This window comes from Haematobia irritans, chromosome 2 (genome assembly GCF_050003625.1).
Source record: "Haematobia irritans isolate KBUSLIRL chromosome 2, ASM5000362v1, whole genome shotgun sequence".
Classification (NCBI taxonomy): domain Eukaryota; kingdom Metazoa; phylum Arthropoda; class Insecta; order Diptera; family Muscidae; genus Haematobia; species Haematobia irritans.
This window is the reverse complement of record NC_134398.1, coordinates 28,354,899-28,370,705: the sequence shown is the minus strand read 5'-3', so window position 1 is coordinate 28,370,705 and position 15,807 is coordinate 28,354,899. Positions and strand designations below refer to the sequence as shown.

Here is a 15,807-nt window from a genome sequence, read left to right as displayed (position 1 = left end):
AAAATATTGTATACATACCTTTGCATAAATAAAATTTTCTACACATGAGATTATATGAATATTTTTTTTTTAAGTTGAACCCCCCCCCCGAATTAAAATCCTGGCTACGGCCTTGCTTGCCATTATTATTAATACATATCTATGTATGTATATCACATATTTCATATATTTATGTATGTCACACACTTACCTTAACGTTTGCCGTTCTTTATAACAAACCAAAACATATACTATGGAGAGTAACTGTTTTTTTGTATTTCTGAAACTGCACGTGGTACATAGAGTACTCTATGAAGTTTTGTTCTCGCAACATACTCGACGTGATCACTCTGAGTCAGGGATGGAAAATACAATTTTTAAGAAAGTACAAAAAAGGTATTTTTTGAGCGGAAAGGTACTTTTTACTAAATTTCAATAAAAATTTCACTGGAAAATTATTGTCAAGAGACAAAATTTTAACTAAAATAAAATTTTGACAAAATTTTCTATATAAATAAAATTTTGCAAACATTTTCTATAGAAATAAAATTTTGCAAAAAAAATCTGTAGAAAAAAAAATGTTGCAAAATTTTTTCTATAGAAATAAAATTTTGCAAAAATTTCCTATAGAAATAAAATTTGTACAAAATTTTCAATTGAAATAAATTTTTGACAAAATTTTCTATAAAAATAAAATTTTGCAAAAATTCTATATAGAAATAAAATTTTGACAACATTTTCTACCGAAATAAAAAATCGATAATTCTTTTTTCGACTAAAACATTCTTGAAGTTCAATAAAATCCTGTGTTTGACTATGTCTTTTACAAAATCGAGATTTTCTTCCCACATGAACATATCTGTTTTGCCATTGTTGAAAAAAACCAATCTTGATTTAAACTTGTGAAACCGTTTATTCAAATTTTGGTATCTTTTGGTAGAAGTTTTTCAACAATTAAATTATTTTTATGTATACTGACAATATGTGAAAAGTTATACAAATTTCAATGATATTTTGATTTATATAAAATCTGGTATGCACAAGTAACAATTATTAACATATTCTCCCCCACGTAAATTGACTTGGGAAATTTTCATAAATTTATGTGGATTCGACATCAATTAAGGCCAGTTTAGATATAGGTCGTTTGAGGATGCCGACACTTGTTCTAACATCTGCTGATCTTGATATGCCGTCTTTTCCTTTGTACAAATGGACTATTCGACCAAGTCCCCATTTTGATCTAGGAGCGTTCGTATCACATATGAGGACCAAACATCCCACATTCATGTCTTTAGTTGGTAGGCACCATTTCACGCGACGAGTGAGATCGGGGAGATATTCTCTTATCCATCTTGACCAAAATCCATTTTTTAAGTTTTGAGCCACTCCCCATTGTTTTCTCAAACTATTGAGTTTTGGATCGTAAGTTGCAGGTACTTGATTTGAGTTTGTAGTTCCTAGCAGGAAGTGGTTTGGTGTTAAAGGTTCCGGGTCGTGGGGAGTTACTGGAGTATGCGTAAGAGGTCTTGAATTTACTATATTTTCAGCTTCTAGTAGGAGACTGTAAAACACTTCGTATTTTGGGATCATATCTCTCATCAGTACATGTAGTGCTTTTTTAACTGACTGTATTAGTCGTTCCCATGCTCCTCCTGAAGCTGGGTCGAATGGCGTATTGAAAAGCCATTTTATTCCCCAAAAACATGACGATCTTTTAATTTGGTCAAAGTCTACAAATTCAAGTTCATTTTGAAGCTCTTTTTTTATACCAACGAAATTTTTTCCATTATCGCTTCTTATTTGAGTGGGAATACCTCGTCTGTTTATAAAATTTCTTAAAGCAATTAGAAAGGCATCCGTGGACAAATCGGTTACAATTTCCAAGTGTATTGCCCTTACTGTGAGACACGTAAATAATGCTACCCATCGTTTTTCGTGTCGGCGGTGGAAAGACACATTAAATGGCCCAAATATATCTACTCCTGTATATGTAAAGGGACGAATAAATGGTGTTACCCTATCTGCTGGTAGTATCCCCATTTGTGGTTGAGTTGCGTTTGCCTTCCTTATTTTGCAAAGCACGCACTGATTTTCAATTCTTTTCACTAATACCCTAAGGGAAGGTATCCAATACTTTTGTCTCACCATTCCTATGACAGTCTCTGTGTTTTCATGGCATGTTTTCTTGTGATAGTATTCAACAAGTAAAAACGAAAATCTATGGTCTTTCGGGAGAATAATAGGTTTCTTAGCATAGTCAGACAGTATTTCGGCATTACCTAGTCTTCCTCCGACCCTTATTAGTCTTTGCTCGTCTATGTATGGACTAAGAGACACCATGGAACTGGATTTATCAATTGTCGTTCCTTCTAGCAGCTTTGAATATTCCTCCTGGAAATTTTCTTTTTGAATCTCTCTTACCAAAAAGAATTCTGCATGTTGTATTTCATCGGAATCCAATTCGTTTCCTTTTGTTGAATTTCTTCTTATAAATACAAGAAGCGAATCTCAAAATCCAACCCATGACGCGTATTACTTTAGTGTATTTGGATGACCGATTTATGATGGAATTAACAAATTCGACATTTTGTATTATTATTAATGAAAATTTCGACTTTAAGAATTCATCACTTCTATCTTTTATGTCCAACATCTAATTGTCTTTTGGCCAGTGCTTTTCATCTTGTTTTAGAAAGTCTGGACCAGTTTTCCAACGTCCCTGTGGTTCGTAATTGTATGAAAATCCTCTTGTAGCGGTATCGGCTGGGTTCAAGGCCGTGGGGCACCAACGCCAGTCTGTGATTTCGGAATCCTCTAAGATTTCCGAAACCCTATTTGCAACATACTGCTTATAAAGGGTGATTCTTTTGAGGTTAGGATTTTCATGCATTAGTATTTGACAGATCACGTGGGATTTCAGACATGGTGTCAAAGAGAAAGATGCTCAGTATGCTTTGACATTTCATCATGAATAGACTTACTAACGAGCCACAACGTCGAATTTTCAGTGAATGGGCCCTAGAAAAGTTGGCAGAAAATCCGCTTTTTTATCGACAAATTTTGTTCAGCGATGAGGCTCATTTCTGGTTGAATGGCTACGTAAATAAGCAAAATTGCCGCATTTGGAGTGAAGAGCAACCAGAAGCCGTTCAAGAACTGCCCATGCATCCCGAAAAATGCACTGTTTGGTGTGGTTTGTACGCTGGTGGAATCATTGGACCGTATTTTTTCAAAGATGCTGTTGGACGCAACGTTACGGTGAATGGCGATCGCTATCGTTCGATGCTAACAAACTTTTTGTTGCCAAAAATGGAAGAACTGAACTTGGTTGACATGTGGTTTCAACAAGATGGCGCTACATGCCACACAGCTCGCGATTCTATGGCCATTTTGAGGGAAAACCTCGGAGAACAATTCATCTCAAGAAATGGACCGGTAAGTTGGCCACCAAGATCATGCGATTTGACGCCTTTAGACTATTTTTTGTGGGGCTACGTCAAGTCTAAAGTCTACAGAAATAAGCCAGCAACTATTCCAGCTTTGGAAGACAACATTTCCGAAGAAATTCGGGCTATTCCGGCCGAAATGCTCGAAAAAGTTGCCCAAAATTGGACTTTCCGAATGGACCACCTAAGACGCAGCCGCGGTCAACATTTAAATGAAATTATCTTCAAAAAGTAAATGTCATGGACCAATCTAACGTTTCAAATAAAGAACCGATGAGATTTTGCAAATTTTATGCGTTTTTTTTTTAAAAAAAGTTATCAAGCTCTTAACAAATCACCCTATACTTTCTATGGTCTGATCTGATCCACTTTATTACTGTGTGTGAATCACTCCAAAAGAAAACTTCGTTAACCTTTATACGGTCGTGACATGTTGTTATTGTTTGCTTCAATCTTGTTGCCATTACAGCGGATTGTAACTCTAATTTCGGTATCGAATGATAACGTATAGGAGCGCAACTCGTTTTCCCGGCTACGAATACGACGTCTGTCTTTTCTTTGTAAAGAACTCTCCAATAGGCCACAGTTGCCATTGCGTCTTCGCTTGCGTCGCAGAACATATGTAGCTCGATTTTCACTGCTGGGTCAATTGAAAAATAATACCTGGGTATTGCATATTGAGCGACTTTGTCCAAATTTTGAAGCCATTTTTTCCATTTCTCATTTATTTCTTCAGGCAAACTATCGTCCCATTCGACTCCACATTGCCATGCCTGTTGCATCAAAATTTTCACCGATATCATATAATCGGCAACAAATCCGAAGGGATCGAAAACGGACATTGAAGCACTGAGAAGTTGTCTCTTTGTAGGGATTACTTTCATTTCTAAAACTTCCTTTGGAACTTTGTGAAATTGAAGTTTGAAAAGAAATACGTCCAAGCGTGGGTCCCAATTCATTCCCAGAATTCGTTCAATGTGATCTTTACCAATATGTACAGTGTTATCGTTTGATATACCTAGGGTTAGCGCTACGGTTTTCGAATTTGTAACGAGATTATGCATAGTAAACCCCCCCGCTTGGTGAATATGTTTTATATTTTGAACAACCCTAATGGCTTCTTCGTTTGTCTCAAAACAGTCAACATAATCGTCGACATAGTGATTATTTATAACACTATACGAAGCTCGCGGGAACATTTCAGAAAACTCGGCCGCGTTAGTATTCTTAACATACTGTGCAGTACATGGGGAGCATGTAGCTCCAAAAATCATTCTCTGCATCACGTATGTCTTTGGCGGCTTGGAAGGATCTCCGTATCTCCACAGGAATCTCTGAGCATCTTGGTCCGGGGTTACTATCTTCACTTGATGGAACATTTCTTTTAAATCGCCGCACACTGCAATTGGAGCTTGTCGAAACTGAAATAATACTTTAATCAACGGCTGATTTAAATCAGGGCCTGGAAGTAGAGCCTTATTCAATGAAATTTTGTCTACTTCTGCTGCGGCATCAAATACAAGTCGAAGCTTTTTTTTTGTTTCAGTTTTTACGCCAAAATGTGGCAAGTAAAAACATTTCCCGTTTCTTGTGGATGCTTCTTCTTCAGATAGAATTCTTGCGTATCCTTTGTCAATATATTCTTGTATTTTGTTCCTATATTCTTCAGCGTATTGGGCGTCTTTTCCCATTTTCTTTTCTACGAGTTTAAGGCGGTTGAAGGCCATGGCATACGTGTTTGGGAATCTTTCAAATTCATTTCTCCATAAGAGTCCAGCCTCGAATCTATCCCCTTCTTTTTTTACCGTTTGTCTAAGAAGCTCTAAAGCCCTTTTATCATTTGGGGATATAGTCGGCTCTGTATGGCGTATACCGAAAGTTTCAATACCAAAATATTCCTTCATTAGACTTTCTAGTTTTTCAAATTTATCAGGCTCGTCGAACGTATTTAGTGGCCGTAAGTGACAAGAAACAAAGTCCTTCTTGATATTTTCTTCCACTGGTCCATATACTAGCCAACCAAGTCTCGTTTTAGTTTCAATAGGTTCAGAAGGTGATCTCATCTTGGGTGTTTCAATCGGGACGGTTAGGAAGGCATGAGCAAGGCTGATAATCATCTTTGGCTTCACGTCATTATAGCTGGAAAAGGGACATTCGTCTTTAGTTATCTTGTTATCAAATTTTTGCAGCGGCAAATCAATTTTATCTGTAGAATAGACATTTTTCATATTATAACGCTCGCAATCTGGACCTCTTCCACTTATTGTGATATCCACGATTTCAACACTTTCCCGCGATACCTGGCGATTAATCCATTGAATTTCTAAGACGTCTTTTCTACCTTTCAATCCCAACATATTTTTTACTTCCTCGTCAATCATCGAAACATTTGCTCCGTCGTCTATAAATGCATATATTTCAACGGTCCGGTTTGAGCCATATAAACGCACCGGAATTATCTGAAACAATACTGATTTTGCGTTTACCTCTGCTAGACAACTTCGGGCTTGAGTTTCAACTACTTCGGTTTTACCTTGCTCCTTGCTGTTATGTAAAACTTCGTTATGAATACTACAACATCCATTGATTCCACACTGTTTTTTTGAAAAACAGTTTTTTGTCTGATGTCCAAATTTTAAGCACGAGAAGCATAGCTTCAAATTCTTTACCTTTCTCCATTTAACCTGAACTGGAAGGTTTGCAAATGTTTGGCATACAGAGAGTGACTTACAATTTTCTTTACAAATCGGACATTTTCTGTCGTTAATTGTAACACAAGCGAATTTTTTCTTAGCCTCCTTGGAGTTCATAGGCAGAGAATCCTTGACTATGTTAATTACTTTTCGGAGCTCTGATAACCATTCTGCAAATTCTCTGACAGTAGGCATGTGGCCAAGCTGAAGCGATTTTTCTGCCCACGATAGTCTTTTATTTGGCGGAAGTTTTGCTACCAGCTCACTTAGCAGTAATGGGTTGGCAAGGTGATAGTATCCCCCTACGGAGCTGAGGAATGCAGTCATGGTTCCCACATTGTGGGTAAATTCAATTAAGGCATCTAGGTCCGAATCTTCCACGTTTGGTAAAGATCGTATTTTTTCTATCTGCGATCTTATTAGCTGTTCTGGCCTGCCATAAGACTCCTCCAGCGTTTTTATTATGTCGCTCACATTTTTCGAAGATGTTAGTAATGACTCCACCGTCTCTCTTGCTTTTCCTTCTAAGCAGTCCCTTAACCGCATTATATTGTGTAGGTCAGAGTATTGAAATTCTTCTGTGGTGGTTAGGAAAGATTCTTTAAAGGTAGGCCAGTCTTCCGGTATTCCGGAAAACTTTGGTAAGGGGTAGATTTTCTTAGCTCGATGTATAATAGGCTGCGATTCGAGGACAGGTTGAATTGTCTGTCCAGTTCGGTTGGGAGCCATTGGCGGTTGTTGATTTTGTTCGTAGTTATTTAAAGATAAAATTGTACTTACATTTTGGTTTGGTTCCCTAATTACTGATTGATTTAGTTCTCGTGAAATTTCATCTCTTACTTCTGCGCGAAGTGAGGTTAGTGACTCCCGCATTTGAATATTGTTGTTTTCAACCATGACTTGAATAGATGATATTTGACTCGAAAATAATAGCCTCATGGACTCGAATTGTTGTTGAAACATTGCAGTTACTTGGTTCAATTCAATATTTGGCGAAGTTATTGATTCAGGTGACGACGATGGTAAGGGAGGATGTAAATCGACCAACGGGATATTTGTTTCCTGGTGTTCTCTAGCTGGCGAGTTTGGTCTTCCACTTACTTGTTCTTGATGAGGGGAATCCTTTTCCGGAAGCCCTCGGGATGGTGAACGTGTCAATGGCATTATTGGCGAAAGACCCTGTAGTCTTCTACTTTTTCTCATAAATCTTCTACGTTAGAAGCAGATTGTTCCCAATATGAACAAATATCTTTATTTCAATGATCCTTCACAAAAACAGATCCTATTCTCGTTTTCAAAACAAAATTTGAATAAATAATTGTTGAAAAAAAACCAATCTTGATTTAAACTTGTGAAACCGTTTATTCAAATTTTGGTATCTTTTGGTAGAAGTTTTTCAACAATTAAATTATTTTTATGTATACTGACAATATGTGAAAAGTTATACAAATTTCAATGATATTTTGATTTATATAAAATCTGGTATGCACAAGTAACAATTATTAACAGCCATATTTGTAAAAGACTAGTAGCAAATAAGGTTGATAAAGACTTTCTCAAAATATTAAAATATTTTGTCAAAGCTATTGTACCATAAATCTGATATCGACTCAAAAATGTCTACACAAAAGGTACTAAATCATTCGCGGTGGTACTACGGTACTGACCGGGGTGAAAAAGTATTGAAAAAAGTACTATAGTACTGCATTTTCCATCCCTGCTCTGAGTACACTTCAATAAGAGAGAAAGAGGAATATGTGTTTGTTGGTAGTGAAGACATCAGAGTAGCAACAAGAAGTTACTCGTGGCTTTTAGTGTTCATTAAAATGTGTACCAATAGTAGTGTTGTAAATTTTGATTACTTTTGACTACTCGTTACTACTCGTTACTTTTCAATTGAGTACTCGTTACTACTCGTTACTTTTGTAAAAAAATTAAAAAAGACATTGTGGGCACTTTTTAATAATATCTTCCTCTTTTTTAAATTTAAAAACAGTATAGAAAAGCAAATTACATTATCCAGTTTTATTCTAGTGTTATAAAATGTGGTGTTGTAGATATATGGGTCTCGTTAGAAAAAGATTTTCACCAATCATTCAAATATTTAGAGCCAATTTCGTATTCACTATTTGGAATTTTTTTCGTCAGGGTTCTCTGAAAACAATTGGATTGAACCAGCTGAAGTCAACGACATTATTATTCATACTATTCGCATGAGACGTGATCCATGTGATGCTTTAAATTATAGCTCCCACCTACACCCAATGCAAATTTTTTCAAATGCAAACGTTTTTAAGAAATCAGATAAATTTTTCACTTTGTTCAAAGGTGAAGCCATATATCCTTTTCGTGTTATTTTAACTGATAAAACGATTTTCGAAAACTTCAATTAATATTTTCCAAGAAGTCAAGAATTTTACTTCCAAACCGCCAACTTACTTACCGTCAGAAGAAAAAAACTGGCATTGAAGATATTGAGTACTCTTTTACTAGTAACGAGTACTCAAAAAATTAGTCAGTAACGAGTACTTGTAATCAAATACTCGTTACTTTCCCAACACTAACCAATAGTTTTGCGACTCTCTCAAATAGGTGTACTCATGTAGCAAGTACACGTGTACTCTGCATTTACAAATGGAATTGTGCAGACCTCTAATATACACCCTCACAAAAAATCGCTTCTGTAACATATACTCCCAAACATATTTTGCTTCAAGCATATACATTTTTGGGTATTGCCCAAACATTTATATGTTTCATCTCTACCAATATATAATATGTTTGAAAGCATTTTGGTCTAAACAATATATGTTTGGGTAGTCTAAGTTCCAAACATTTTGTATTTTTGCATCCAAATTCAATAATGTTGTCTTCCAAAAAACAATATGTTATTATGTGACCATATAATATGTTTGGAAGCATTTTGCACCCAAAAATATTATATGCTTAAAAAAATTCTCCCAAACAATATTGTGCTCAAAATTTTATTTATTTATTTATATATTTACAATCATAATGAATTATGAAAATAAACAGGTAATATAGGTGCTAACAACATAGGTTTTCGACCTGAATGCTCAAAATTTTGTTTCTGCCCAATTGTATATTCCCCGACATCTTTCTCACTTCTTTAGCACCTTTTTCTGTAATACAAACATTGTAGAAGAAATTATTAAATTTTATGATTTTTTTTATTTTAATTTTACCTTTTGCCGGACGGGGATTCGAACAGCGGACCACACAGTTTGTAAGGATCAAAGAAGTAGCTGATCAATTGCCCAAGGAAAAATAAAATGTTAATTTTGTAATAACAAGCAACAACCACCAACTTAATTCAATATCGCTCCCTGTTAAATAGCGCTCCACTAAACACATATATGCTACTAAACACATATATGTTTATAGGCTATTTCTAAATTAATATATGTTTGCATCCAAGCATATTATATTTACAAACATTTTATGTCCCAAACATATTAACATATATGTCCCAAACATGTTATGCTAGTTTATGAACATTATATGCTTGCACTCAAAAACATTGTGTTCCAAACATATAATGTTTATAGCCAAACATATGAAAAACAGTCTTTTTCGTCCGTGTACTCCATATGCCAGTTAGGATCTTAACTGTCAAAAAATTTTCAGTTAAAGTTAACAGGAGAGAAGATATTTGGAATTTACTTTCTGTTAACTGGCAGTTAAAGCCTAACTGTGCTACATGAAAACGGCCGTATGTGATTCTATTTTGAAGTGAGTGTGTTTTTAACATCCATAGATTTAAAAGACATTTTCGTCTGCCAAAAGAAGCTTTAAATATTTTCTTGAAAAAATACGTTTTTTTGAAGCGGCCACTGAGCAATCCTTTCTTTTATCCGTTTCCCTAAATGCAACTAATATTATGTTTTCTTGAAATGTATTTAGCCAAAATAGAATAATACTTACACTTTCACCCATTTCTTGTTTTTTTTACCTTTTTTCCGCTCAAAAATCACTACATACTTCGTTTTCGATAGCATGCTACCTGTCGTGTTCATCTTCGAGTAGAAACAATTCGATAACGACTGCTGTGATCCACGTAAACTACATTACGATGACGAAGTACTCGATTTCGACTGCGGTGATTTGGCCCCAGGCAAGTGCAGCCGCCTCAATTCCTACTTATCAGTGATTGATAGCAGCGTAGCTGACGTATGCCCAATTTGCACCGACACGCGTCGTCTTTTCTCCTGCCCAGCTAAACCAACCCGACATACCACCAGATCACTCTGGACACACCCCAACTTAGTCGCAGAGTTCCTCGATCTGGCTACAAGCTGAAGTACCAAAGCGTATAAAATGTTACAACAACAACAAAATTTTCTATAAGAATATTTTGATAAATTTTTCTATTGGATACAATTTTAAAAATTTGTTTCTAAGAATAAAATTTTGACACAACTTTCTCTAGGAATAACATTTTGACAAAATTTTCTCTACACTCATAGAAAAAAGTCTGCTAAAAACAGCAGTCGATTTCTGCTGTTATATTTTTGTACTTTAGGGCCCAACAAACAACAAATTATAAAATTTTTACGTTATAAATTTTCCCCAAAGCATATTTAAGAACCAAAAGTAGTTTTTGGTATATTTTTGCATTGTAATATACTTACAAGCTCCTAAATAAGATCAACAAACATTTTGTTTGCTGTTATGCCTCGATTTGATAAATATTCAGATTTTTGGGCAAATACTATAGATATTCATAAAATATTGTTTTAATTATGTTAGGATATCTCCTAAGTTGACATTAATATCTAAGACATGTTGTAGTGTAATCGAGCTTAAAAAATAGCAGACAATGTTTGCTATTTCAGCAAACAGTGACTGCTGTCCCTTTTTCAGCAGACTTTCTGCTGTTTTAGCTGACTTTTCTGCTGCCCTACTAACAAATTTCTTTGGGTGTAGAAATAAAATTTTTCCTGTGAGAATAAAATTTTGACCAAAAATTTTCTCTAGGAATAACATTTTGACAAAAAATTTTTTAGGAACAAAATTTTGACAAATTTTCTATAGGAATAAAATTTTGACAAAATTTTCTATAGGAATAAAATTTTGACAAAAGTTTCTACAGAAATAAAAATTTGACAAAATTTTCACTAGTAATAAATATTGACAAAATTTTCTATAGGAATAAACTTTTGACAAAATTTTCTATAGGAATAAAATTTTGACAAAACTTTCTACAGAAATAAAAATTTGACAAAATTTTCTCTAGTAATAAATTTCGACAAAATTTTCTATAGGAATAAAATTTTGAGAAAATTTTCTAGAGAAATAAAATTTTGACAAAATTTTCTGTAGGAATTAAATTTTGACAAAACTTTCTACAGAAATAAAATGTTGACATTTTCTATAGGAATAACATTTTGACAAAATTTTTCTAGGAATATAATTTTGACAATATTCTTTCTAGGAATAAAATGTTCTATAGGAAAATATTTAGACAAAACTTTCTATGGGAATAAAATTTTGATAAAACTTTCTCTAGGAATAACATTTTGACAAAATTTTCTCTAGGAGTAACATTTTGACAAAATTTTCTTTAGGATAAAATTTTGACAAAATTTTCTATAGGAATAAAATTTTGGGAAAATTTTCTATAGAAATAAAATTTTGAGAAAATTTTCTATAGGAATAAAATGTTGATAAAACTTTCTCTAGGAATAACATTTTGACTAAATTTTCTATGGGAATAAAATTTTGAGAAAATTTTCTATAGAAATAAAATGTTGACAAAATTTTCTATAGGAATAAAATTTTGACAAAACTTTCGCTAGGAATAACATTTTGACAAAATTTTCTCTAGGAATAACATTTTGACAAAAATTTTCTTTAGGAATAAAATTTTTACAAAATTTTCTTTAGGAATTAAATTTTGACAAAATTTTCTATAGGAATGAAATTTTGACAAAATTTTCTATGGGAATAAAATTTTGACAAAATGTTCTCTAGTAATAAACTTTGACAAAATTTTCTATAGGAATAAAATTTTTGACAAAATTTTCTCTAGTAATAAATTTTGACAAAATTTTCTATGGGAATAAAATTTTGAGAAAATTTTCTATAGAAAAAAATTTTTGACAAAATTTTCTATGGGAATAAAATTTTGACAAAACTTTCTACAGAAATAAAATTTTGACAACATTTTCTATAGGAATACAATTTTGACAAAATTTTTCTAGGAATATAATTTTGACAATATTCTTTCTAGGAATAAAATGTTGTTCTATAGGAAAAATATTTAGACAAGACTTTCTATTGGAATAAAATTTTGACAAAATTTTCCCTATGAATACAATTTTGACAACATTTTATATTGGTAAAAATTTTTGACAAAATTTTCTCTAGCAGTAAAATTTTGACAAAATTTTCTCTAGTAGTAAAATTTTGACAAATTTTCTCTAGTAGTAAAATTTTGACAAAAATATAGGAATAACATTTTGACAAAGAAATTAAAAAAAATTAAAAAAAGATTATTTATTAAGTACTTTTTTGGTAATTTTTTTTTCAAATTTTGATATATTAGTTTTGGATCGAGTGGCAACCGTGATTGCTATATCAAAATCAATCTCCCGATTTAGATTCTCCTTAGTGGTTTAATAAAAGAAATAAATGAAAACACAAATAGTTTTATATTTTTGGATTTTTTGTATTTTTTGTTTTATTATTGACATGTTTCTTTTTGTTATTTATAATACATAGAACTTCTTTTATATCTCCATTATCATTCGTTAGTTTCTCATTTACGTTTTTTATTTCGAATAACATTCATATTCAATTTTCCTCAATATTATATCCAGCAATCACATCTTAAGACTTAGATATTTCTAATGTTTTAAAAGATAAAAATATTCCTTCATATACTCATCAATGTATATAACTTTGTAATATATTTTAATATATATGTTTTGGGAATAATATTTTTGTGTAAATAAATTAAAAAATCTTTTTGTTTGTTTATTAGTTTCAGGAGTTTTGTCGTTTGTCAATAATACATTAGGCTTTTTGTTTTCATAATATTTGGTTGGTTAATATTTTATGTTGAAGAAAGGAACCACAGAAAAAACAAAACGTAATAAACAATGGTAAAACTGAACATTAAAGAAATGCATTTAAAAATAGACTACGCTTTAGTTTTGCTTAACAATCTCCAAAAGCATGGAAATATGAATTTCAAATAGAGAGGAAGTCATTTTTCATTTCTTGGTTGTGGTTTTTTGTTTTTGGAATTTTATTAATAATCTATACTTTCGTGTTTTTTTAGCAACATGAGATAAAAACTAAATTAATTATCACTTTTTGTTTTTTTTTTCTTTTTTCTTTTTTGTTTTGTTTAAGGGGAAGGCGTTTAATTTTTTTTAACCAAAAAGAAAACAAATTAACGATACAAAAAAAAAACAAATAAAACTTAAAAAATGCATTAAATTTTATTTAACACTCTTATTTATCGTTAACTTAAAGACAAAAGTTTGTATTATGAGATTTCCTAGTTAGGGAGGAGGGTTCGAAGATCCCCTATTAAACGCTTTGCTATTTTTTGTTATTTTTTTTTTTTTTTTGTATTATATTTAAATCAGTTTTCTCTATTTTTCACTTGTGATTGTGTTTGGGGCTAACTTAAAGCTTGCTTATATAATAGTTAATAATAAAAAAAAAAACACAAGTATTTAACAAAAATAAAATTCTTTTAAATAATAAAAAAAAAGAAACTTAAACATTTTATGGAGTTGGTGTAATTGGTATTGGGATTGTATGCTAAATTTATGCCTAAGTTTATTAAAATTACTTCATATAAACATAATAAGAAAAGAACATAAAAACCTCTCATATAAAAATGTGTCGTCCAAAATAAAGTAGACGAGCACACTCACATACATACATACACACAGATAAAAAGATTTATGTAAGTTTTAAATACGAAGGCGGTGAACATTTTTTGCGTAGAAATTTAATAACATACAATGGTAGACAGGATACCAGGGTGATTATGGAGACCTTCCACAGGAAATCATAGGAGGAAATGAACTCCCAATCTGAAAAGCAAACAAAACAAAATTTGCAAATATATTAAAAACGATTTTTTATATAAGAATTTCGGCTGAAAAATAATAGAAATTGTTTGCTAAAATAGAATCCTGTTTTCTGCAAACATATTTGATTTTCCATTGGGGCGTTGCAATCCATGGACAAGGTGGTCTTTTGTACCGACCTCGGTATGTAGGACCGACTACAACGACCAATTACCCTTTTCTTTCCCCGTCACAAAGATTCTGGAAGCTATTTAACTGCCCTGCTTAACAGAACATCTAATATTGGCAGAATGTCAGCATGGTTTTCACTCGGGCAGGTGTACGACCACTGCGTTATTTGAATTAACAGCCAACATTGCAGAGGGACTTAATAGTAGAGGTCGCATAAACGTCGATTCTCGTTGCACTGGACTTGTCTAATGCTTTTGATACAGTGAACGACTCCACCCTCTAAGGATATACAGTGAAATCTCTCAAACTTGGACACTCTGAAAACCGGTCACCTCCCAAACATGGACAGTTGTCTGAGGTCATTTGCTATATTAACACATTAAAATTGACCTCTCATACCTGGACACCTCTCAAAGGTGGACAAAATTTAGGCGACCGTGGGTTTCAGAGGTTTCACTGTATTATGAACACTTCCCTCCTTAATAATTTTAAGAGGTGGTCGACAAACTATATGTCTGTATAATTTCAGATTCAGAGATATATTAGATTAGGTCACTTAGACTATTCAGTCCATTGTGTTATCACAGTGGTGATCTTTTCTTTTATAACTGAGAGCTACCCAATTCAATGTTTAGCTTAATGACAAGGGACTTCCCACTCATAGCTGAGTCCGAACGGCGATTCAATTGCGGTGAAACAACTTAAAGAAGCTTTGAAACACTCACAAATGTCACCAGCATTATTATATTATATATGTTATCCACCGCTGAAAAACTTTTTGGTGTTTGGTCGAAACTGGATTTGAACCCACGTCCCTATGTGTGCAAGGCGGGGATGCTAACCATTGCACCATGGTGGCTCGTAAATTTTCTATAGAAATATAATTTTGACAAATTTTTCCATAGAAATAAAATTTTGACAAATTTTTCCATAGAAATAAAATTTTGACAAATTATTCCATAGAAATAAAATATTGACAAAATTTTCTATAGAAATAAAATTTTGACAAAATTTTCTATAGAAATAAAATGTTGACAAAATTTTCTATAGAAATAAAATTTTGACAAAATCTTCTATAGATATATAATTTGGCAACATTTTCTATAGCAATAAAATTTTGACAAAATTTCCTATAAAAATAAAATTTTGACAAAATTTTCTATAGAAATAAAATGTTGATAAATTTTTCTATAGAAAAAAAAAATGACAAAAATTTCTATAGAATTACATTTTTGACAAAATTGTCTATAAATTCAGAATAAAACATTTCTTTGGAATAAAACATTTTTTTATGCTAACCACAACAATTTCATCAACAACTTCAAAATAAGTTTTTTTTTAATTTGGAAGATTTTTGCTAAAATTTTCTTCAAATCCATTCCTGACCCACGACCCTTTGTAGGCAAGGCGGTCATGCTAACCATTGCACCACGGTGGCTGCGA

General features: G+C 32.6%; 3 protein-coding genes across 4 annotated transcripts in view; all 3 read right to left on the bottom strand.

Annotated features, from left to right (window-relative positions):
* Window positions 1-1,080: 1,080 nt before the first annotated feature.
* Window positions 1,081-2,506, bottom strand: LOC142224505 (uncharacterized). The gene is made up of 2 exons (XM_075294284.1): window positions 2,503-2,506; window positions 1,081-2,450 (listed from the first exon to the last, which is right to left on the bottom strand). Exons 1-2 carry the CDS (start codon window positions 2,504-2,506, stop codon window positions 1,081-1,083), a joined length of 1,374 nt encoding a protein of 457 aa, XP_075150399.1.
* Window positions 2,507-2,635: 129 nt separating this feature from the next.
* Window positions 2,636-10,158, bottom strand: LOC142224504 (uncharacterized). Its single transcript, XM_075294283.1, has 5 exons — window positions 10,124-10,158; window positions 6,160-7,331; window positions 6,098-6,117; window positions 3,806-6,022; window positions 2,636-2,827 (listed from the first exon to the last, which is right to left on the bottom strand). Exons 1-5 carry the CDS (start codon window positions 10,156-10,158, stop codon window positions 2,636-2,638), a joined length of 3,636 nt encoding a protein of 1,211 aa, XP_075150398.1.
* A 2,633-nt stretch (window positions 10,159-12,791) lies between these two features.
* Window positions 12,792-15,807, bottom strand: part of LOC142223816 (putative phospholipid-transporting ATPase IIB) — a 120,946-nt gene continuing 117,930 nt past the window's right edge. For both annotated transcript variants that reach the window (XM_075293661.1, XM_075293662.1), the window contains exon 7: window positions 12,792-14,196. In XM_075293661.1, coding sequence (XP_075149776.1) covers window positions 14,063-14,196 — 134 coding nt within the window. In that variant the 3' untranslated portion in view covers window positions 12,792-14,062. The remainder of the gene's footprint in view (window positions 14,197-15,807) is intronic.